This window comes from Condylura cristata, unplaced genomic scaffold (genome assembly GCF_000260355.1).
Source record: "Condylura cristata isolate star-nosed mole 26May11 unplaced genomic scaffold, ConCri1.0 scaffold00001, whole genome shotgun sequence".
NCBI lineage: Eukaryota > Metazoa > Chordata > Mammalia > Eulipotyphla > Talpidae > Condylura > Condylura cristata.
The window spans coordinates 70,411,411-70,434,668 of NW_004567102.1; the positions used below are offsets into that span (position 1 = coordinate 70,411,411).

General features: G+C 40.3%; 1 protein-coding gene across 3 annotated transcripts in view; it reads left to right on the forward strand.

Moving 5' to 3' along the window:
- Positions 1-23,258, forward strand: part of PDE7B (phosphodiesterase 7B) — a 279,507-nt gene that overhangs the window by 237,371 nt on the left and 18,878 nt on the right. For all 3 annotated transcript variants that reach the window (XM_012722959.1, XM_004673881.2, XM_004673879.2), the window contains 5 exons: positions 1,665-1,816; positions 3,749-3,812; positions 5,587-5,682; positions 8,116-8,216; positions 9,525-9,656. In XM_012722959.1, the coding sequence (XP_012578413.1) occupies positions 1,665-1,816; positions 3,749-3,812; positions 5,587-5,682; positions 8,116-8,216; positions 9,525-9,656 (545 nt within the window). The remainder of the gene's footprint in view (positions 1-1,664; positions 1,817-3,748; positions 3,813-5,586; positions 5,683-8,115; positions 8,217-9,524; positions 9,657-23,258) is intronic.

Below are 23,258 nucleotides of genomic sequence, written 5' to 3' on the forward strand. Positions count from 1 at the left end.
GATTTCACCCAGCATTTAGATCAGTGCCTGCCCCTCACACTCAAAATATGTTTTAATTAAGTGAATGAACTGTTTTACCCTTGCTTTGGTTTTCTTGCTATTTGTTATTTGTTTGTTTGTGGAGGTAATGTGGGTTTACAACAGTGTATGTGATTTTAGAGTATAGGCTCATATGTTTTCAGATGTATGTTTCCCCACTACCTCCACACCAAAGCACTACCTCCACCTCAGCCCCTAGGATCCTCCCCCTGAAGCTCCCCACTCCGGCGCTCCACTCTGGCAACTCAGTTCTGCCCTCAGATTTGGTTTAGTTTTTTGCATAGCTCCTTTTGTTTCTCTATATTCCAACTGTGAGTGAAATCACAGATCATTTCTAACTTACTTTAGTTAGCATATCAACAAAAGTTCTATTTACCTTGTGCTTTGATTTGATAAACTGATAAAAATGAGTGAAAACCTTCAGAATTGAGTCCACATTTCCCATCTTGAATATTGATGTATGCTTAAACACCCAAATTCAGTTGTGCTCACCTCCAAATGTACTTGTTTGCCTCATTCTACATATAAAATACAGATCCATTTTAAAATAAAAATCATTTTTATCAGGTGACTTAACCACAGAACAATAGGTTTGCCTGTGCTCAATTAAACCTCTGCATGTATAACCAAGCCTGAGAAATGAGCGAGGTTTGGTTGCTCACTGCCATTGTGGCAGTAGATGGGGTGGGGGATGGGTAGTAATCATATGGCCAAGATGGCCGTGGCCCATGCTGCCCCTGGGTCAAGCCTCCATTGTGATTTTGTGCTTCACTAAGGAAAAGGGAACAAGGAACAACTGTGAAAGAAAACAAAATGCCCTTAATATATGAACTGTATGGTTTCCTGCTAAACTATTCTATAGATTCCAGATCTAAAACTGGCATCAGACATCACTTGGAGTGAGTTATAGAATTTCCTGAGATAAGCCATACCTTCACAGACATTCAAAAAATGTTCTTTGGGTTTCTTTGGACAATCTTCATGACATCAACAGTCAAGTCTTGAAAGGCACAAATGACACGAGTACTGAAATATTTCTATGGACAGGATCAAACTTTTATAGCCACCAATAAAAGAAGACACTCCATTAGGGAGTAAATATCATCGATCCCTCATGTTAGATGAATTTAGGTCACTTTAGAGCTGGGATTATTGATTCCTTTGCCACTCATGATCCTAGAAATTAGGGATTAATTTCCTCATGTCTTCCCTAGTATATTCTCAACTCTTCTAAGTCAGGTAAAGCAGTTGATCAGGCCAGAGAGTATGTAGAACGAGAACATGGTGTGAATTCTGGAGCCTAGTTCCCAGGATATGAGAGCATAACCACTCAGCCTCTCAAGAAGTTTGAACTTTATTACTAAGTACTCTACACCATTAATCAGAAAATGAAGTTTTGAATTCATGTATTTCATGTCTTCCAAAATTAGTCAGAAATGCCTTAATGTGTTCATTTGTAAGAAATATCATTTTTGTTCTATAAGAATTTCAAATGTAAATTAAGTCGACTGTATTTAAGAAAGCATCTTTTGAATGTTCTTCCTTTTTAATATGCTGTGTGTTTGCACATTGGAGAAAACACTTTTTTTTAATCTATATCTTCTGAATTTGATTACTTTCCACAGATACAACACACTCAGGGGAAATTGGCACCAAGAAAAAGGTGAAACGACTGTTAAGTTTTCAAAGATACTTCCATGCATCGAGGCTGCTCCGTGGATTTGTCCCACAAGCCCCCCTCCATCTGCTGGATGAAGACTATCTCGGACAAGCCAGGGTAAGCTGGTTACCCCTCTATGCCAGTAGCCAAGAGCACGTTCCTCTACTGACAGCCCCCAGAGCTTAGTGCTACACCACTGCCAAGATTCCAGCGAGCTATTCAACACAGCAAAATTTTTTCTCAAACAAAATGATGGAAATACCCACTTCATTTGAGTGATGCAGACGTTAGATGGAGTGAAGCATGGATGCGTGCCTAATATATCCCCCAGCACATGCTAGTTATTTATTTTTATCAACGTGCAAAATATTTGTACAACACTAAGTAAAATTTTGGACTGGGGGAAATAGCTACTTAGCTCTTTCACTGTTGTGAAAGTCTTTAATAGCTATTTAGCTATTTCCTCCACTGAATTATCTCGTTGTATTAGCGCCGCTGAAATTAACCCAATAATTACCTATCTTAGTTCCACCTAGAGCTATTAATATGATATGCTGATCTCCTAATCATCTGGAACTCATTTAAGTAATTTTCGCTCATTTGACCTTATTTTTGCACAGCATTGCTTTGACTGAGAATAGCTGTCAATGAAACAATCTTTTAAAAAAAAAGTCCCCAGGTTGTCTCTAACCCAAACTGCCAAGAGAATATAAATTTCAGAAGTAAACTGCCTCCATTAAACAAAAGCCAAAGGTAGTTTCTCATAGTTTACATGCTATGGAATATTATGCTATCTATGTACTATTAAGAAATGTATACTATCGATATACTCTATCAAGAGCAGCAAGTGACATCAGAAGCCTAACTGTCAGCATTAGATATAAACAAGGAAAGTAAATCACTCCTTCTAGCACGCCAAGACCTGAGGTTGAGTGAATGTTTCTTTCGCCAGTTGATTAGTTAGCTTTTGGTGACAGGGGCACAAGACCAAACCCTCAGAACAGGGCACAGTGGGGGAGCACTCCCCTGTACCCCCTCTTCAGAGAGTTGTGCTGAGAGCTAATGAACTGCAGGACAGAAGTCAGGTTATCATATCAGGGATAAGCCCTGGCTCTGCCGTACGGTAGTATGGCTTGGGTAAAATGCTCCCTCAGTCAAGAGCCCTCAAGTAACCTGCTACCCTCTCCTTCCTCTGACACTCCTGTGAAAGTCTTTGCAGTCTATGATGAGGCCTTGAGTTCTTCCTAAGACATAAGGAAGCCTTTAAGTGCGGTAGGAAAGGGTCGGCTGGTGCTTTTCTGAGCCGTAACTGCAGAAACAGAGGAAGGCAGAGAGAGGGAGGCACAGTGGCAGGAGCTGCAGTGAGAACAGAATCAGCAGCTGCAAGCCTGTCTGAGAGTTAACACCATCTCGTGTAAGCATAGGATAGCTTTAAAAAGAACAATCCAGCACTAGACAATAAGTCTTTAAATTATGCACCCTGTTCTGTTGCCCACTTTTCGGTGTCTTGTCTGTTACAGTGGTTAATTTCACATTAAATCCAAATGCAGCAGAATAAAGTGCTTAGCAATCATTTTGATTTCATTTTGAAAGAGTTGCTGTAGACCTCCTCCCTTCCAGGTAGAACAGTTTGTAGTGACTTTGCACAATATCAACACATTTATAACATGTGTGCATTTACTATGTACATGTCTTGGTCTAGGCACTTTGTTATATTACCTTATTTAATTCCTATTACTACTCTTAGATGTAACATTCTCGGTCACCTTTTTCAAGTTAAGAAACTGAGGTTCAGAGAGGTTAAGAACTAACGAAGATCCCACAGCCAGTCAGCTGATTTGAAACCAGGAGTCTGACTCCGAAGCCAGCCCCGTTAGCACAGCTAGTATTAGCAAACAAGTAAGATTTGCTTACGATAATCCAGTTAGACGTAGAGTATAGTATGCTACTATTTTCAACTTGTTAATTGTTTCATTCATCATATTTCAAAGTAAATGTTTGAGTCTCTGAGATGATTCATTTGAGTGCTGTTTCTGTTTGCCTTTTCAGCATATGCTCTCCAAAGTGGGAATGTGGGATTTTGACATTTTCTTGTTTGATCGCTTGACAAATGGTAAGTCATCCAAACAATTTGCACTACAATACACACCATAAGTGGGATTAGTTTTATGAAAACAAAATTTATTTTTAAGCACCGTTATTCTTCTTTTCCTCCTTCCCCCACTTTCATAAATCTACAGCTACTCAAGAAGGACTAAGACTCAGAAAAATTAATTCAAATAAAGAATAAGAACTGAATTTGGCCTTAGAAACTTAACACAGTTTCCTTCTGGCTTTAGCGATCTTAGAGGAATTTGGAAGTCACAGGTTTGATTTTTTCCTATAGAATACTGTGGTCCCAGCCAAAAGGAAAAAGTCATTATTAGTCAATAAGGAAAAATGCAAAAGAGCAGCTGCTCAGTTCTGACACTCACAAGTAGGTGTTCATGCACTTTCCCTAAGAGTGTTGGATCTCCCCCCATAAGCATTGTTCAGGTACTTTCGGCATCCCCCAAAGAAAACAATTCCTGAGAATAGAGTGTAAACGTTTATACTGTTGCTAGTGGGGGAAAGAGATCTTACATGTTGTGCCTGTAGTGGTTTTCTTTAAGAATATTGTAAGATCTTACTATATTTTCATCTGCCCATGAAATGGGTGCTGATCAGGGAATCAATAAGGAACATCACATCTAATGCTAACCTTCCTGTGTCCAGACACCTATCAGGTGGATGCTTTTAGTCATCATAGACCATTTTCTCACCATTCTGTTACTTGACAAATGATGTATAGAAAAGAGAACACAACCTAAACTCATGAAACTTTATGCTGTAGAAACTAATGGGTCTTTATAAGCCCAATTCCATTATCTTGTACTTCACTTTCCTCAGCTCTACTGAGATGGATACCGGTAATGAAATTTACTGTAAACAAAATAACTTATTCAGTAGTTGCTAGAAAATGGGTATAATCATCCTCTCACAAAAATTTGAAATGAGGAAGTCAAAGATTTTATTGAAATCAATTAATTAGAAATTCATATAGATGCCCAAACTGGTTCAAAGGAGAAGTCAAAGAGTCACATGTACATAAGCAGTAAGAAAAGCAGAAATGATTTTTAAATAGCTACAAAATTGGTTAGGACAAATCAAGTTTATTTCCACCAAACTAACTTTATTTGCATGTGTCCGGACAGAATCACCTGCAATGTTATCAGCTAGCTAAAAGAACATGAAAGCTGCATACATAAAATGGGGTGCTCTGGTAACTGTGCTTAGGCAGCACCTAGGTTTCCATTAAAGACATTCAGTCACCTTCTGTTCCATGTCAATGTCTTTCATAAACTCTATAGTTAAAATTCAAAATTATTACCTAATCAATAATATTTCTTGAATGTTTCAAAGTTATTATAGCTTTAATTTTTCACTTCTGCTGACAAATTATAAAATGGTCAAATCCTCATTTTGGGTTACTTTCCATAGCTTCTGCCCTATAAATGTAAGTAAATGTAAGTCTATTGGAAGAAATTTAAGACACCTTTCAAGTGACCATTTGACTGTAATCTAAAAATGTGTGTATGTGTGTGTGTGTGTGTGTTTTTCCCTCCTCCCTCAATCAGTAGACATCTCTCAAATATCTTCATTGTCTGAGTTAATTTTACTTGTATAATAAGAGAAAGCAAGGACCAGACCATGATAATAATATTTTTTATAATTAACTAATTGCAAATCTAAAGGAGAGGGAATTTCCCTACTAGGGAAATTTTATTGCAGAAACTTTGGATCTTACAGTCAATCTTGATATTTTTATGGTGATGAAAATGAGTTAAAACAGGTGATTATTCCTACAGGAAACAGTCTGGTAACACTGCTGTGCCACCTCTTCAATACGCATGGGCTCATTCACCATTTCAAGTTAGACATGGTGACTTTACACAGGTTCCTAGGTAAGTGGTTTTTTTCTACATTCCTACACCCACTCACACAAATAATGGCAATCATAACATTTTTTAATATAAGGTAGCAAGAACATGCAAAAAAATGAAACTAGATCACTGCCTCTCACCATACACAAAAATCAACTTGAGGTGGGTTAAAGACCTAGACATAAAAATGGAAACCATAAAATATCTGGAAGGAAAGATGGGCCAAACACTACATGACATACACTTCAGCAGCATCTTTAAAGATAGAGCACCCAATGCAATGATAGTGAAGGTAAGGATAAATAGATGAGACTACATCAAGTTAAAGAGCTTCTGTACAGCAAAAGAGACATTACAAAAGACAGACAGCCCACTGATTGGGAAAAAATTTTCTCATACGAAACTAGCAATAAAGGATTGATCACAAAAATATACGGAGAACTGATGAAACTCAGCAAAAATAAAGTAAACAACCCCATCAAAAAATAGGCAGAAGAACTAAAAAGACACTTCTCCAAAGAGGAAATGCAGATGGCCAACAAGCATATGAAAAACTGTTCAACATCACTCGTAATAAGGGAGATGCAAATTAAAACCACAATGAGATACCACCTCACCCCAGTGAGAATGGCACATCTTCAAACAACTAGCAACAACAAATGTTGGCGAAGATGTGGAGAAAAAGGAACTCTCCTGCACTGCTGGTGGGAATGCAAACTAGTACAACCACTATGGAAAACTGTTTGGAGTTTTCTCAAACTGCTAAACATGGAGCTTCCCTACGACCCAGCAATCCCACTCCTAGGTATCTACCCAAAAGACACAAAAACACTGATTCAAAAAGATACCTGCACCCCCATGTTTATTGCTATTTTATTCACAATTGGAAAGACATGGAAACAGCCCAAATGCCCAAAAATGGATGACTGGATTAGAAAGATGTGGTACATATACACAATGGAATATTACTCAGCAATCAAAAAAACACATGCCTTTTGCAGCAACCTCGATGAAGCTGGGAAAGATCATGTTTAGTGAAATAAGCCAGAAAGAAAAGGAAAAATACCAGATGGTTTCTCTCACAGCAGGAATATAACGGAACAGGAGAGAAAATAATGATAATGATGAGCAGCTATATACCAGAGATATTTTGTGCGGGTGGAGTGGGGAATGGGATCAAAAACAGTGGGGGGAGGGAAATGCACTGGACTATGGTGATGGCACATGGGTGATTTGGTGATGGGAAGCCCAAGGAGATTGCAAATGAGATGGAAAAATGCACAAAATGATGTAAAAATAAACTATTATTTATATAAAAAAACTTAGGTAAAAAGCAAAATAAATAAATAAATAAATAAATAAGGTAGCAAGAACCACAGTATGCAGACCTCAACCACAGTATGCAGTATGAAGACCTCAAATTATCTCATTAATTTGTAAAATAAACCCAATGAATAAAGGTATATATAGCAAAAGAGAAATACTGGACATCAGCCAGAACATGGTTCAGTTCCAGAAACGCAAATAACCCAAGCTGATTGTATTCCGACTGCTTGAGTGAAGCAATGATCAGCAATAGGGCCACATGATTCTGACTTGCTTCAGACATGTACTTTGGACATATATATGCACCCTGAATATTTGTAAGCTCTGCAAAGATTAGATAATAGATCCCAGAGTCAAATTTATAGCATAGGCTGCGAGAATATGATCACACTTACAAATCTGAATATTCTGTACATACTGAATATATTGCATCCTAAGCTTTGCCAGGATTATTAGCAGACTAGTGACCTTTGTAAATAGCAAACCAAATTGCCTTGCTTAGATCTCTACTTGTTTCCAACAGCACCTGGTCTTTAGATTGGAAGGGCATGAAAAATGATAATTTAATCTGATTAAGGTAGAAATAAAAAGAAGGATCCTTGTTGGATCGGTGCAGTACTTCGAGTTTCTGCCTGATGTAGCCCCTAAATTTGCTTTGGTCAGTCAGTGTAACTCAAGTGATAAACCAATCCTTGAATATCAGAAATCTGATGCTACTGTGCTTTTTTAAAGAAAACCTCTTTTATGGTGTATTATTCATAGATGGCAGCAAACTTAAATAATTAAACTATAGTGTGAACTGAAGTTGTCCTTTTCCTACATATTTATTTTTCCTATGAATGAGAACCTTCATAGATGCCAGAAAGGGGCAATTTATGAAGGTGGTGAGGAATCCCAAGGGCCTCACAAATCCTTTTATCCTTTCTTCTCTCTGCATTCCCCCTCCCCTCCACTAAAAACAGCCCAGTAAGAGCTGCCAAGCTTGCAAACCACATTCATTTTTTAAGGATCCCCAGACGGCACATTTTGGAGACACTAATATTTTTAAGAAAAAGGGATCCTCAATAAGGCTGAGCTAGTATGCCCTTCCTGTTTGACTTTGAGCTTACTGAGGTATCTGTCTCCTAGTCATGGTTCAAGAAGATTACCACAGCCATAACCCGTATCACAATGCTGTTCATGCAGCCGACGTCACCCAGGCCATGCACTGCTACCTGAAGGAGCCAAAGGTAAGGCAAGACCCGCTGCCCCCTCAGCCATGTGGAAATGCCAAGTAAACTACCTGCTAGAGCCCAAATTACCCAACAGATCGGAGTAACTGTGTTATGGGTTATTCACAACACATGCAATTATTTATATTCAAGTTCAGGAATTAGCTCTGAAAATCATGAAAGAGAATAAAAATTGCCTGAGGCTTATTTTCATATTCTGCAATAGGACAAAAATAATCTTCTCTATGACAGTCTACCTCTCAGATGTTATTTAGCTGTCTTAACTTAGAGCTTTGCCATAAACTGGACCAGTATTGAACTTTTGTGGAGAAGGTCTCTCACCTCATGGTTTTGATCTATAAATAAAATCAAAACCCCTTAATACTTAAGTTCCATTTCCTGCAGAGACAAGTGGACAGCCTGACTCAGTCCTAAGAAAACTTGTGAATGACAGAGACGTCCTAGTAAGCACGCGTTGATGTGATAAACCAAACCAAACTTTAAAAAATGGGAATAATGCTCATTAATTGAAATCTAGACATTGCTTTCCTATGTAAAACTTTGTTGGTGTAACGTATAGAATAAATTTTCTTTAGATTTTTGGAAAGTCATATCTTAATCCAATACTCAAGTTAGTTCATTCAGTTTTAATATCGATCACCAAATATACAGGTATTTCCAAGACAAAACTGGGTAGATAGGTGCCTCATCCCTTTAGAATATCCCAAAGACATTAAAGATTTTGGGGTTTAGTCTCTAAAACTTGTAACACGCCACACAGTTGTATGATTAAGTTAGTACTGGCTTTCCATTTTTCTGAGTGTTTTCCTAGCTAACCAGAAAACAAGAGATTTTCATATATTCCTTTACTATTTATTGAACTCTGGGAAAAAATATGCAAATTTTGCAATTTTGGCTTCTAATTTCATATTCAAAGAAGTGGTAATGATACACTGGATAAGTTAAAATACACATTTTTTTAATATGGCCGTCATTCGGTTCAGCTTTTCCCTTCATGTATAGCTTTCTCCAGGAATGAGATTGTTGCCAGACTCCGCCTTCCCCTGCCCACCACAGAGCAGTGTTGCCAACAGGCAGTACACTACTGCCAAACAACAGGCTGGCTTTAGGGAGAGGAGGCTACTTAATGGACAGGCACAAGTTGAGCTATTAATTATTCCTTTTTTTCCCTGTAATTCCATGAGACTAACTTCATTGACTACTTTCAGAGGCTCAAGTTCTGAATGAAAGCCTGTGCAATACTACGATGACTCACTCAGTTGAACTTAGCCAAAACAAAAGCCAACCAATTTGATTTTCTCACAGCTTGCCAGCTTCCTCACCCCCCTGGACATCATGCTTGGACTACTGGCTGCGGCAGCACATGATGTGGACCACCCAGGGGTGAACCAGCCATTTTTGATCAAAACTAATCACCACCTCGCCAGCTTATATCAGGTAAGGGAGCCAATATCATGCTAAATGACAATCCAACTACCTGAAGCCCAGCGCAAGAGTTTGATCCCACCCATGGAGATAGCCTTCATTCAGGGTCAGCTTTAATGAGGACCACAACCAACGAGCCTGGCTTTGAAATTGGTCCAGGTTATTACCCAAGGGAGATTAAATTAGTTTACCAGAACAGTCAGGTATTGTTTGCTCCAAAGTAGTTTTGAAGTTGTCTAAAGTGAAATAGGATCCCTAAGCCTCTTGTGATTTAATAATATCTATCTCAATGAAACCATCTTGTATATAATGTCCAGTTGCAATTAGTCCTTGTAGAACATCTATACATGGTATTTCCTAAAGGCAATATGAGTTCAAATTCATGTCCTTAAGGCCATTTCTGAACTCGATTTACCTCTGAGTCAGAGGTATGTTAGCAAAATCTATAGGTAGACTTTGATGCTATGAAATATTGAATAGCGTGAATAGGTTGGGCTGAAAACTATTATTCATTATATTTTTTCTGATATTAACTAACTTGTATCATAAATGAGCTATTCTCAGATTGCCAACATAGTTCTTTAGAGACTTCAGTTGTTGACAACATCATTATATACAGGGAATCGTGGATCTCAATTTGGGCAGAGTCTCTTGAAAAAAGCCAGTGCTGAGAAACAAATCATCAGACACTGACAACAGGATGATAATTTCCAGAAGGGAAATTATGGGGGAGGGGAGAAGGAAAACGGGATGGATTGGAAGATGGTGGGTGGAAACATGACTTTTTGTGATGGTTGTGGTGTGATACACACATTTTTTGAGATGTGAAAGTGTCCTCCTGAAACCTATGTGTGTGACATACCAAAGTTGCCTCAATGAAAAAAAGAGCCCCTAAAGGCTTCCCACAATTGCATCATGCAAGGCGTTGGTACCTTATTGCCAATAAAGCACAGTTGGAACATGAGGGGGAAAGCCTTTCCATCCATTGTTCAGCCTTTGGCACAGGTGGAAATGGGAATCCTAAGGTTTATGAATCCACTTGCTACATACTTCAGCTCAGGACTGCAGCCACTATCCAAAGCTGGGACAGATACAGCCATTGGGAGGGGACAGAGTAACAGGAGAAAGACTTCTGACCATGAGCTAAAAACTAATAAAGAAAAATTTAAACTACAGCTAAATTGTCTGAACCATCTCAGAAAGTCAACTTATCACTTGGGGAAAATAGACACTTGACTTTAGCAGAAAAAATAACTGGACTACATGCTCTCAAATAGGCTTTGTTCCTGTACATTCTTATTACTTCAAATATTTTTATTAGACAAAAGAAATCAATCAACAGTTGATATAAAGTAAGTGCTTATATAATTCTAACTTTTTATCATTGAATAAATCATTTAAATAAATGAAATTATCATTTATTATAATAGTTATTTATAGTAACTATTGCTACTGACTGATACATAAAATGAGGGCCATGGTCCTTTGACATGTAGCACATAAAACCACATGATAAATTCCCATTCAAACAGGAAGACAGAAAGGAAGGTGCCAGATGTAGAGACACACAAACAAGAAAATGTAGAATGGCATTAGTAATGAAGAATTGCTCACTGCTTATTACCAAAGTTATCCCAAAAGAAAAATACTCCAACATACCTTATTCAGATACTAGAAGTGTTCTCCCAAAAACAGTTTCATTCTTCAAACCTTCAAAAGAAGATAAATTTTAACAATTTTACCTGTAATCTCTTTGAAAAACATAAACACTTCAATATATTCAGACTCTGCAGAATTTTTAGCGTAACATATAAGCTAATAAATTTTTAATCAGCAACTATTTATTGCATATACAGGACTAGAACTTAGTCCTGTATATGCAATAACATATACATATACTAGAACTTAGGAATACAAAGATTTATAAAATATAATATTTTCCCTCAAGTTCATATCTGCTTAAACTCAGATCCTGAAAATGTGCAAGACCTAAGCAAATCTGACCCCAATTAAAATATGTTTGAGGAATTAAATATAGCTATAAATATAAATATAGATAGATGACGCATGCACTTTTTTAAGTCTCTGTACTGTTTTTTGTAGTCAGTGATGCTACTACAATAAAATGAGTGAGGTTTTTTCCCAGCAGTGAGTCTATCCATGTCAAGATGGAGAGGATCCCTATCAGAAAAAGAAGGATCCTTTCATGACAAGAAAGAAGTTGAGATTAGGCTCAAACACCACATTCAATATGCCTTCATCAGTTCCCTATTCAACTGATCTTAGGATTTAAGACATGCATCATGTCTTTAAGTTTTAGGGATAGGTTCAGTGTAAACTATTATCACACAGTATCACAAAGGTACTACATTGCCTAAAACTAGCTAGGATCGAAGCTGAAACTTTTATCAGCCAGAGACATAATCTGTTAAGACAAATTGCTAACAGGACATGAAAATATTACATTTCAGTTTTGCTCCAAAAATATGTTGTCTCTTTTGAATAATACATATTATCTTTTATATTGGGTTAAAGGCCACTGATGATTAACACTGTAGAAGCTCTTCTAAAAAGAGAAAGAAAATCCCCTGCAAAATCTAGTTCAGCAAATTGTATAACTACTCTATTTAATAGCTACCATAATACATGATCCAAATGTATGCTGAATGTTTCTCATGTCTGATATGACTTAGTCTTCACAAAAGACCAGTGAGGTAAGTCCTGTTAGCACATATATTTTCCAGAAAGAGGGAAACTGATACTTAGAAAATTCAAGTGTTTTCTCTAAAAATAAGCAGCCTGTTAATAGCAGTGCTGGGTTGTTGTTTGTCTCCAGAACTGAAGTGTCCAAACAACATACTCCTTCCAAAATTCATATTTGCACACACCTATTGTGTGCAAGAATAGCACCTACTGTGCTAAGAATTCACCAGGCCCTTATTACAGTAAAGGAGATAAGAAGAATAGGGGCAAGGGATTAAAATGGGGGAGACCGACCCTCCCTGGTGGCACAGTGGGTTAACCATGCTGCACTGCAAACTGTCCACCACTGCTTCAGTGCAGGTTCGATCCCAGACCCCGAGGTGCTCCACATGGCGCGGCAGACCTCTCCTGACCCGCCCACTGCTCCCCTCAGCAGTGTATTTCATCGATCTGCCTGTCCTGCTCCCCACTCTGTCTCTGGTGAATCCTCTCCCCACCCCTGCACCTCTGGCTAGTACCCCAGTCTGAATGAATAAATCAATAAATCTTAAAAAAAAAAAATGGGGGAGACTTTGCTTAGTACCCTATAGTACATAGCTATGATCAAACCGTGATGGGAGCCGGCAGAGGGAGCCCAAAGGAGAGAAACTGCTTCCTTTTGGAGGAAGACAGGTATAAATTAAGCCATGAAGTGTGACTAAGAGGAGATGAGCTGAGAGGAGTCTCGAGCTAGCACAAGCTAGTGTGCCTTGGAGATTAAAACTACATTCCAGAATAACTGAAACTGGGCTATCCCTGTGACCTCTAGCTGAGTAGATACTGCCATGAATAACCCCTGTTCCCAGATCAATATCTTGGGTATATTATGATTAAATATTTATTTCCTCCTTTGTAGAAATTGTTGATTCATTATACAGAACATGACCTGGGTCCAAAAATCTGCACCAAGTTGTAAATGAGGAAATGGCTTGATTCTTTAGGTTTTCATCTTTAAGAAAACTGTGATGTAATGTGTAACATATACTATTTAGGTTGCACAAAATCTTTTTTTTTTAAGGTTGCACAAAATCTTTTTTTTTTTTTTTCATACAAGAATTGAGGCCCAGGCCAGAAGTAGTGGCAGGGGAGGGTGGTGAGAAGATTCACCAGAGACAGAGTGGGGAGCAACACAGGCGGATCCACTGAAATACACTGCTGAGGGGAGCAGCAGGCAAGGAGACAGAAGAGGTCTGCTTTGTCATGTGGGTCACCCTTCTGGCAGAGGATCAAACTTGTGCTGCAGTGGCCAGAGGTGTGGTGGGTGAGAGGATTCATCAGAGACAGTGGGGAACAGAACAGGCAGATGACGAAGTACACTGCTGAGGGGAGCAGCGGGCAGGTCAGGAGAGGTCTGCCGCGCCATGTGGGTCAGCTCCTCGGTTGGGGATGGAACTCATGATGCAGTGGCTTTGGAGAGACTCATAATGCAATGCTTTAACCTGTTGCTCCACCAGGGAGAGCCCAATTTTGTGGTTTTAGGAACACCCCGTGTGTGACTTTGCCTCAACCCAGACTTAGGGTGTAAATGGTAAAGGGCTTCCTCGCCATCCTGGCATTGACTGTGTTCTTTTAGAACTTATACATAAGAAGATCATCACATAATCACCAGCCTGTGCCTCTACCCAGAGATGAAAAGGAAGCCAGGTGAGCTGGAGTAAGGCCAAGTCAGCGGGACTCCTTCCCTTTGTCTGCTACCTGAGCTGAGCTCTCTAACTGAACTGCCCGCCCAAGTTCAACATGAAATGATAAAAGCACTTCCACCTTCTACCTCTTTTGTCCCTGAAAATAGTACAGGTATCCACAACAAACTGAGAAGGAAAGGAACATGTCAGAGATAGACCTGAGAATTTGTCTCTTGTCCTTCCAACTTCCAACCCCCCTACATGGGTGCATTAAACAATTGCATAAAATAAGCATTAAGGGCCCTCCCTGGTGGCGCAGCGGGTTAAAGCACAGCCTGAGAAGGTAAAGCCACCTCCGCAAGAGTTCGATCCCCACCTGCCCCGGAGGAGATCCACATGGTGCGGCAGACCTCTCCTGACCCGCCCGCTGCTCCCCTCAGCAGTGTACTTCATTGATCTGCCTGTTCTGCTCCCAAGCTTGTGTCTGATGAATTCTCTCACCATACCTGCACCTCTGGCCTGTACCCCAGCACTGTATGCATAAATAAATAATTTTTTTTAAATAATAATAAGCATTAAATCAGATACAATATTGGTTATTACAATTTAAAATAAGTAACTTTCAGGTAAACTCAAAATTTACTCCTCAAGAGAGAGTCCAACTACATTTGATCTGGAATGAATAAAATTTATGATGAATTGTGCCATGAAATGTGATATTTATTACAGCCTATCCTCCCTTGCAGACATTTATAATCATTTCCCTTCAACACTTATCACAAGCACTTAGAGTAGAGGAGTCAGCATTTTTATTCACTTTTTATTCTTAATGACTCTGACTATAAATCCGAATTTGGTGAATCCAGGAGACAGGGTCCTATGACAATGTAACCTCACGCTATGTGGAGCACAAAAGGTGTTCAGGGGCAAGTAGTGTGAAAATTGTAAAAAGATGGTTCAAGTTTGTTTTTCTGTTTCATCTGGGGCATGTCTGTGACCCAGATCTGAACACAGGCCTGCCCCAGGGACAGCATGACTTTGCTGCCACCCAGATTTGCTATAAAGACATAAAGTGGCAAAGGGCTTCCTCCCCTGCCTTTGTGGGCTGTGTTCTCTTAATGCTAATAAAGGGCCAGGCCCTCGCTCTGAGGCATTGTGTTGGGCAGAGACAGACAGATCAAGAGAAAAGCGCTCCGGACAAGCAGTAACTATGGCTGTGGTCTCTTCAAGGGCCCGGCCTTGTTAGGACTCAAGGAGCTCCTGTTTCTCTGAAACCTCCTGGGCTGAAGCTCCCACAGCGTTACCTAGGAGACCACTTGGCTTGTTAGGGGAAAACTCAACGACTTCATTATCTCTAGGAGTCTTGCTTCTGTTTTGTGAGCAATTAAAAATGAAAACACAGGTTATGTACCTGTTATTGTTTTTCTTCCTGTAGCCTCTGGTTTAAAGGGTGTAATTAACTCTGATTCCTGTTGTACACCAGACTCAGTTTATCAGCATCAGTCTTAAGTATTTTAATCACAGAAAGTGTCTGATAAGTAAGAAAAACAACAACGTTTAAAGCTGCTGGGTATATCAGCAGATCTGCTCCAGCAGATTCTCTTTGACAAATAGACCCTTGATCTAATTTGAAAACCTGTGCCGGCGGTTTATTAAATGCCAGATGTGTTGTTGTTCGGGAACAAAGAGATTACTTTAATCTGAGCATGGTTTGATAATGCTTGATAATTCAGACAAGAAGAGAACGAAAGACTGCGTCTGGGGATTTAGGGTTGTATTTTTCCCAAATTAAAATTCTAATAGGTTATATCATCAGCATGGTGAATATTTACTCTTTCAACTTTTACAATAAAGATTAATCTTATTAAAACAGCAAGTATGAAAAGCACAGGTCCAATGTACAATGGCGGGGCTGATGCCACCTAAGTGTAGACAAATGACAAATTGTTACAGGGCAGGGTGAGGGGCACCCCAGAACCTCCAAACCGACCTGCTCTAAATAGGTTCTGCCATCTGCCACCTCAAGATAAAATATGTAAGACCTTTAATGGAAAGTAACTTTAATGCAATTAGTGTGAAATACAGAAAAGATAAAGAACATAGTTTCTAAATCAAACACCCAAAGTTACCCAATCCCTGGTGGGAAAAGTCCACCCAAAGGGATTGACCCAAAGCAAGGCCTGAAAGCCTGCCACAAGTCTAAAGCACCTTCCGGCGGGGACCCAAAGTGTCAGAAATGACCAAACAGAGTCTGGGAGGAAAAGAGCAAAGTCAAAGTCAAGATAAACGCTGCCCTCGTTAACCTCCCCACAGGTCTCTCACCCACGTCTGTTTCACCCAGTCCAGAGCCAAGAAACAAGAGCCACTCTCTGCCCCACACGCCTCCCTCAGGCCTCCTCCGGCTCCATCCTGCTTCCTTCTTCATCAGTCTCCTCTCCATCTTCTTCTCCTTCCTGCCCATCTCCACCCTGCTTTAGGTGGGGCAGGGAACCTAGAACCTCCCCTTTTTCTGGGTCCACCCTGTTACAATACCTACTATGGGTTCAAAACACTACCATGACTTCACTGGCTATTAAAGTAGCATTTGGTCTTATGTTCAGGTCTCCATAAGCAATTCTGAAGATTTTCTTCTCTTTGAAATTGCTATCTTGTTGCTGGTCAGTAAGCCGCTGTGAAAACTACACAATTCTGTGGTGAGCACACAGTGCAGGTAACCATGCCCTATGAAACCCCAGCCTACTCCAGTCTGCGCTTGGTGCTGCTTCTGGCTCTGCCCTAGAGGAGACACAGACATCGTCACCTTGTTGTCTACACTCTACCTTGCCTGGCTTCAGCCCTTCCTCCATTAATGCTGCCAGAAGGAGTGTCCAGAAACTCATATCCACACAACAGATAAAACCCTGCACCGTCAGACTCGCTCACGTTCCTCTCCAAGCCCTGGTGTGCACTGACCCCTGCTCACTTCCCATCACTCCTCTGGCCTAGGTCTCATGCATCCTCCAGCCTGAACCACTTTCCCAAACATAGTTCATTCCTATCTTTATTCAACAAATATTTGAGTGCTTAATACATGCAAGTGCTAGGGATTCCGAAGGTGACAAAACAAATAACAGCCCCTGCCTTCGACCAGGGGGAGGGAAAACAACTAAACATGTAGTGTGTTTGAAAATTATTGTTTCTAATATTTAAAAAAATCCAACAGAGAAAACAGCTATAAAATAAAATATTCCTCTTGCTTGCATGTCCTTCTGCCTATTTTAGTGATATATAATCGCCCTTTTTAAAAAAAAGATTTACTTATTTATGCATACAGAAATGGGGTACAGACCAGAGATGCAGGGTGGTGAGAGGATTCACCAGAGACAGAATGGGATGGGGAGCAGATCTACAAAGCACACTGCTGAGGGGAGCAGTAGGCAAGATAGGAGAGGTCTGCTGCACCTTGTGGATCACCTCCAGGGTAGGGATTGAACTCCCACTGAAGCAACCACGTTTGACATAACTTCCCAGTGCAGTGCTCCAACCTGCTGCACCGCCAGGGAGGACCCTATATAGTTTCTCTCTGTTGTCTATTTTCTTTGGTTCCTCTCTCACTCACCCACCCTTTGGATCTCCATTTGAGCATATCGTCCTCCTGACAGCCTTTGTTTGGCTTAGAAGTCCATGGCCCATGCCCCTCCTACGTGATTTCACAGCCCCTGCTTCCTTCTTCCATCACAGTGTTAGCTCCCAAAACTACCTTTGCCTGACCAGATGGGTCACACACTCTGATGGACAGGCTGAGAGTAGAAAACTTAGGATGCCACGGCCTAGATGGCTGGAGGTGAGGTAGAGATGATCAACATAGTCTGTAATTGAGCCATTGAAGTGACAAGTCTGCGGGCCCCATGCGATGGCAAGTAGCAGGCTGCTATAGAAGGTGTCCGGAAGCAGACCACAGGCAAGAGGTGAGACTAGGGAGAAGGAGGGTGATTGTGGAGAATCCATAGTGCCTACAAATCAACCTAGTCACAGCCTAAAGGTAATTAATTGAACAGTAGATAACAATCACACAAAGTAATGAACCCCTCCCAAGACGAACACTCCATCCATACAATTCCTGCCCTGGCAAGTTGCAGTTCTTCCAAACCACCCTCCGGCAACAGTGCAGAGTCTCTTAACAGTGCAGAGCCTCTGTGAGGCAGCTTTCAGCCTGCTTGTACCGTACAAGCAGCCTTTCCTTTATCTTTTTTTTTTTTTTAAGATTTATTTATTTATGCATACAGAGCTGGGGTACAGGCCAGAGGTACAGGGGCGGTAAGAGGATCTACCAGAGACAAGAGTGGAGTGCAAATAGGCTGACTGACGAAGTACACTGCTGAGGGGAGCAGCGGGCAGGTCAGGAGAGGTCTGCCACGCCATGTGGGTCACCTCCGGGGTGGGGATCAAACTCATGCTGAAGTGGCTTTAGCTTCTTAGTGCTGTGATTTAACCCTCTGCGCCACCAGGGAGGGCCCTCCTTTCCCTTTTTAATATAATAAACCTGCCCTTTGGGATATAACTACACATCTCTGCTGTGTGGGGAAACTGGGTGTGTGCCACTGAAAGGGGAACTCTGGTGAATCTGTTAGCAAGCAGAATGAGGAGTACCCAGGGACCCCCAAACCTTCATGCTCTGAATGGGTCTCCTGCTACCCACCACTTAAAATTCATTTTTGTATAAAACATACTCTCAATGCATAAGAACTCCAGTAGAAAAACTCAGTACAATTAGTGTGAAATTGAGAGAAAGAATAGACTTAAAATAGTCTCCAATTAAACACCCAAAGTTACCCTTCACTCCATGGGTAAATGTCCAGCCAAACAGGGTAACTGCAGGCCCATTTACGAAAGTGGGGCCACTGAGGCCTGAAAGCCTGCCACACACCTGAGGCACCTTCTGGTGGGGACCCTAAAGGGCAGAAAAGGCCAGGCAAAGAAAGAGCAAGATCAAAACACGAGTCAAGATGAAGGCTGCCATTGTCAGCCTCCCCATATTTCTCTCACCCATATCTCTGTCTCTTTCAAAATTCTCCTTCCATGTCCCCTAAGTCCCTGCCACAAGTCCAAGGAGAAGTGACTGCCTTCCCAGTGTTTCTCTCCTGCCTTTCTTAGTCCCCCCAGTCTTTGTCTACCTTCCCCTAACTATTCAGCTCCATCCTTCCTTGGGTGGGGCAGGGAACCTGGAGCTGCCTCTTTCTACTGATATCACACTGACTTTCCCCAGAGGTAACCCAAGCGCTCTGCTCTCTGAACCCAACACCTCATCAAAAAATGACATCAGCCTCCCACAGCCCCAGGGCACCAAGCTCACTCACTACACCCTCAGCATCCAGTACAGTCCTAGAAGTCAGTGAATATTTGTTGGGTAGTAAATTAGTCTCCTGAATGAGTAAGTAGGTAGGTGGGAGGATGGGAGGGTGGGTGGATAGGTGGGTGGATGGATGGATGGATGGATGGATGGATAAGTGTGTGGAAGGAAGGAGGGAAGAAAGGAAGGGCAGGAGAGAGCGAGGAAGGGAAGGAGGGAGGATCACAGACTGGATAGACTGGATAAATGCGGTAAAGGTAGAAAGTAGGATCATGATTAATGGCAACAGCACAATTCCGATGAGCCAGAATGGAGACCTTGCGAGCAGACAGCACAGGGAGAGCACCAGATCCAAGCACACACCCCACTGTTCACTTAGTGGCTGCTCTGGCTGCTTTCGGCATCCCTGCAGCCCTTCATCAAGAGCATAGCATAAGGGATGGGAAGCACTCGCTGAAAACATCTTTCTAATGAAATTCTTATTTGCTTATCTTGGAGTTGGAAAATGCTATCTACCATGTGTTATTTCTAGAGTCATTTACCTGGTCCTGTTTGTCTGTGAATGCATAGTAGGAGAGAACCCATTGCTGTAATTTTTAATTCTCTTTGACTTTTGCCCAAGTCTAAGGATTTCACCACAGAAGAGACTAAGTCTGGCATCTATCAGATATTGACCAAAAGTCCACACAAGACTCTTTTTCTTTAAACTGTTATTTAAGCTTTTTCAGCTACCGAACTTTTGAGTTTCAGAAATTAATTACTCAGTGTCCATTCAACAAATATTTACTTATTCAAGTGGCACTGTGCCACATACTGGGGCACAAAGATGAATAAGATATACTCCCCACTCTCAATGGCAATCATGTCCAGAGGTAGTTTTCAAATAGGTATGTGTGCCCGCGGGGATACTGGCGTATTCTCCAAGGGGGACCCAGCATGAATGGTGCTAATAGAATCCATTTTCTGGTCCTTAAACTGACCTGCCTGGAATGTGCTTGCAGGACAGTTAAACCACTCATTTTCTATTCCTCTTGCATAATCATCGCGTTTCTGTTTCACAAAAGACATACTGCTTACCCCTTCTGAGCTGTATTGCATAATACCTGAGCTAATGTGATTAAACAGCAAACAGGAACAATTAAAAATCTTAATGGTAGTCTCTCATCCATCTCATAAATAAATGCACTGTCTATGAAATTTTATTCTTAAGCACATATTTTTTGCAAATTTGCAAAATACCTGTGTTTTCATCAATTAATTATGAGTAGCAATTGTGTTGTGAACTCAAGCCAAAACAAAAAATTTACTACTTTGAGCCTGATATTAGGAAAAGTTATTGAATTAAAATTTCAATTTGCATACTGATTTTTGTTGCAGAAAAAATATTAGGACAATAAAAGAATTTTATAAGCATATAGTATATTACATTGAAATAATTACATTGACATTACATTGACAGATTGGAAATATAAATTCCAGAGCGAAAAGAATTCATTTCAAATGCCAGTGAGTGATGAAGAAGCATTAAATGCAGTGATAGAGACCCTTATATTTAATTTAAAATAGTGGATATAATGATTCTATGTTCAAGAAATATTCACAAATATGCAAGACATTTTTTTTGTTTCCACTTTATTTTTCTATTTTAGATAGCAATTCTAAAAAGTGACAGAACATAGTTTTTCAAACACTTTTTCAAAAGTAAATGAACAAAGATATGTGAAGATCACTGATAAGTGGGGGCCAGACCAGTGAACAAAGTTACTACAAGGCTCTAGGCTAGAAGCTTGAGCTGCAGTTGGGGGTCAAGAAGGGGAGACATCAATTCTGTTGGGAGAACCAGGGAAGCCCTTCCTAGAAGATAGCAAGTTTATCATTCATCTCAGAAATAAATGTGTGTGTTTCTGATTTGATTCAGTTGACTTCTTCTCAATCTTTTTAATAAATTGTGAAAAAATAGTAGATATAATTTATAAAATATGTAAAAATATAAATAATAAAATGTATGAGCTAGCTATAAACTTATAAAATTTTGTAATTAAAATTTTACCATTTTCCTTGCCATTCTAATACAAATATCAAGCATTATTATAGATCAATACACTTTGAAAAGGCCTTTCCATTAGCTCTTTCACCATGCTCTAGAAGACAATAGACCAAGTTTGAGTCATTTGGTACATTAGTGACTTAAATCAGAATAAAAGTTTATTTCTATCCTTCATTAAAGAATTAAGGATGACAGACCCAAGATCCTTCTAGTTCCACAATCTACCATCACTAGAGTGTGACACTTGTCTTAATTGTCCAAAATTGCTGCTGGAGCTCAAGCCATTTTTACTGCATTTAAGAGAATGAGAAAGAATGGGAAGAGACTTTTCCCACATAAGTCAGTTTCCTTTAAACAACCTTCCTGGAAATCTTACACAATCCTGATGTCATTTAAATGGGCCAAAATTCAGCCAAATTATCCTCTTAGTTATAAAGTGAACAGAAAGCATTGCATTTATTCTGCACAGTCATCACACTATCAAAAAGACCGAGTTTCTTAGAATAAGAAGGAAAGGAAAACAGATTTTGAGAATAAGCAAGCAGAAGTGTCTACCACACCGATATTCAGTCTTTACCCTGAATATCAGGGTAAAGATACCATCAAAATGATGAATCAGCTTGAAGTTCCCATTTATGTGACATTGTCTTTATAATCTAACCCATGAATCCCTACAACACTTACACAACTATCTATTTCCCTTTGGCCACTGGTTACTTCTTTGGTCAGCTGATACCTCACTATGCTGTCCTTCTGACTCCTGGATCACTCAAACTCAACCTGCCCAGCACTGAGCTCCTCTGGATCTGCTCTCTTGTAGTCTCCCCACCTCAGGCCATGGACACCATCCTGACAGCGGGTCCAGGCAGAAACTCCAGACTCATGTTTGTAAATGCCGGAAGCACCCGCTCATCTGCTCCAGCTCCCTGGCCTCTATCACCTCCTGCCTATGTGGTCGTCTGCCCCCTCCCTGACCCACCTCCATCCCCACCTCCACTGCCAAATAGCCTGTGTACCTACTACTAGTCTTACCCCTAATTTTTAGTGTAGAGAAATATTCCAGCAAAGCAGCTTAAGTGATACTACTTAAGTCATAAAATTCATCCCTCCCAAACCTTTGCAAAGACTACTTCCTTCAGAATAAAAACCAGAATCTTAATACTGACCAAAAAGTCATACACGATCTGCCTTCTTTGCCTCTAACTTCTTGTGCTAATACTTCTGCTCCCTGGCTAGACATTGTCCTTGTGTCTGTTTGTTTCCCTCTTGGGGCCTTTATAGAGGTGTTTCCTTTGGAAAACTTTTCCACCAGAGAGCAGCACGAACCTTTAAGTCTTTGTGCAAATCTTAGCTCTTTCCCTGACAGCTTTACCAGACCAAAGCCCCAAAAACTCTCCCTCTGTTCTGCTCTATTTTTCCTTCTCTCCATACATTTACTATCTTCCAAAATCCCATACAATTTTTCCAGAATTAAAAAATGAGTTTGTTTTTTCTCTGTCTCTCCAGAATGTCACCTCTGCCACTGTTAGTTTCTTCTCTATCTTGTTCAATGCATATTCCAATATGCATTGCAGAGCCTGGTGTACTTGTGCAATACATTTAGTGAATGAAATCAGATAATTTGTTTGGTCACTTATGTATCAAATTATTAAACGGCTTTTTTTTTTTTTTCTGTGCATGGCATAGAGTTGAATGGATGCAAAAGGAATGGGGCAGGTTTCATTCTCTTCATGTCCTTAAAGTCTAATAAGAAGAAAACAAAGTGCATAAATAATCCACACATCAGCGCAGCTGAGTCCACAGGGCGAGTGACTTGAAGAATGGCAAAGCAAGCAGTGTGAGGCTCAGAGGACAGGCAAGCTGGCCTGACTGGG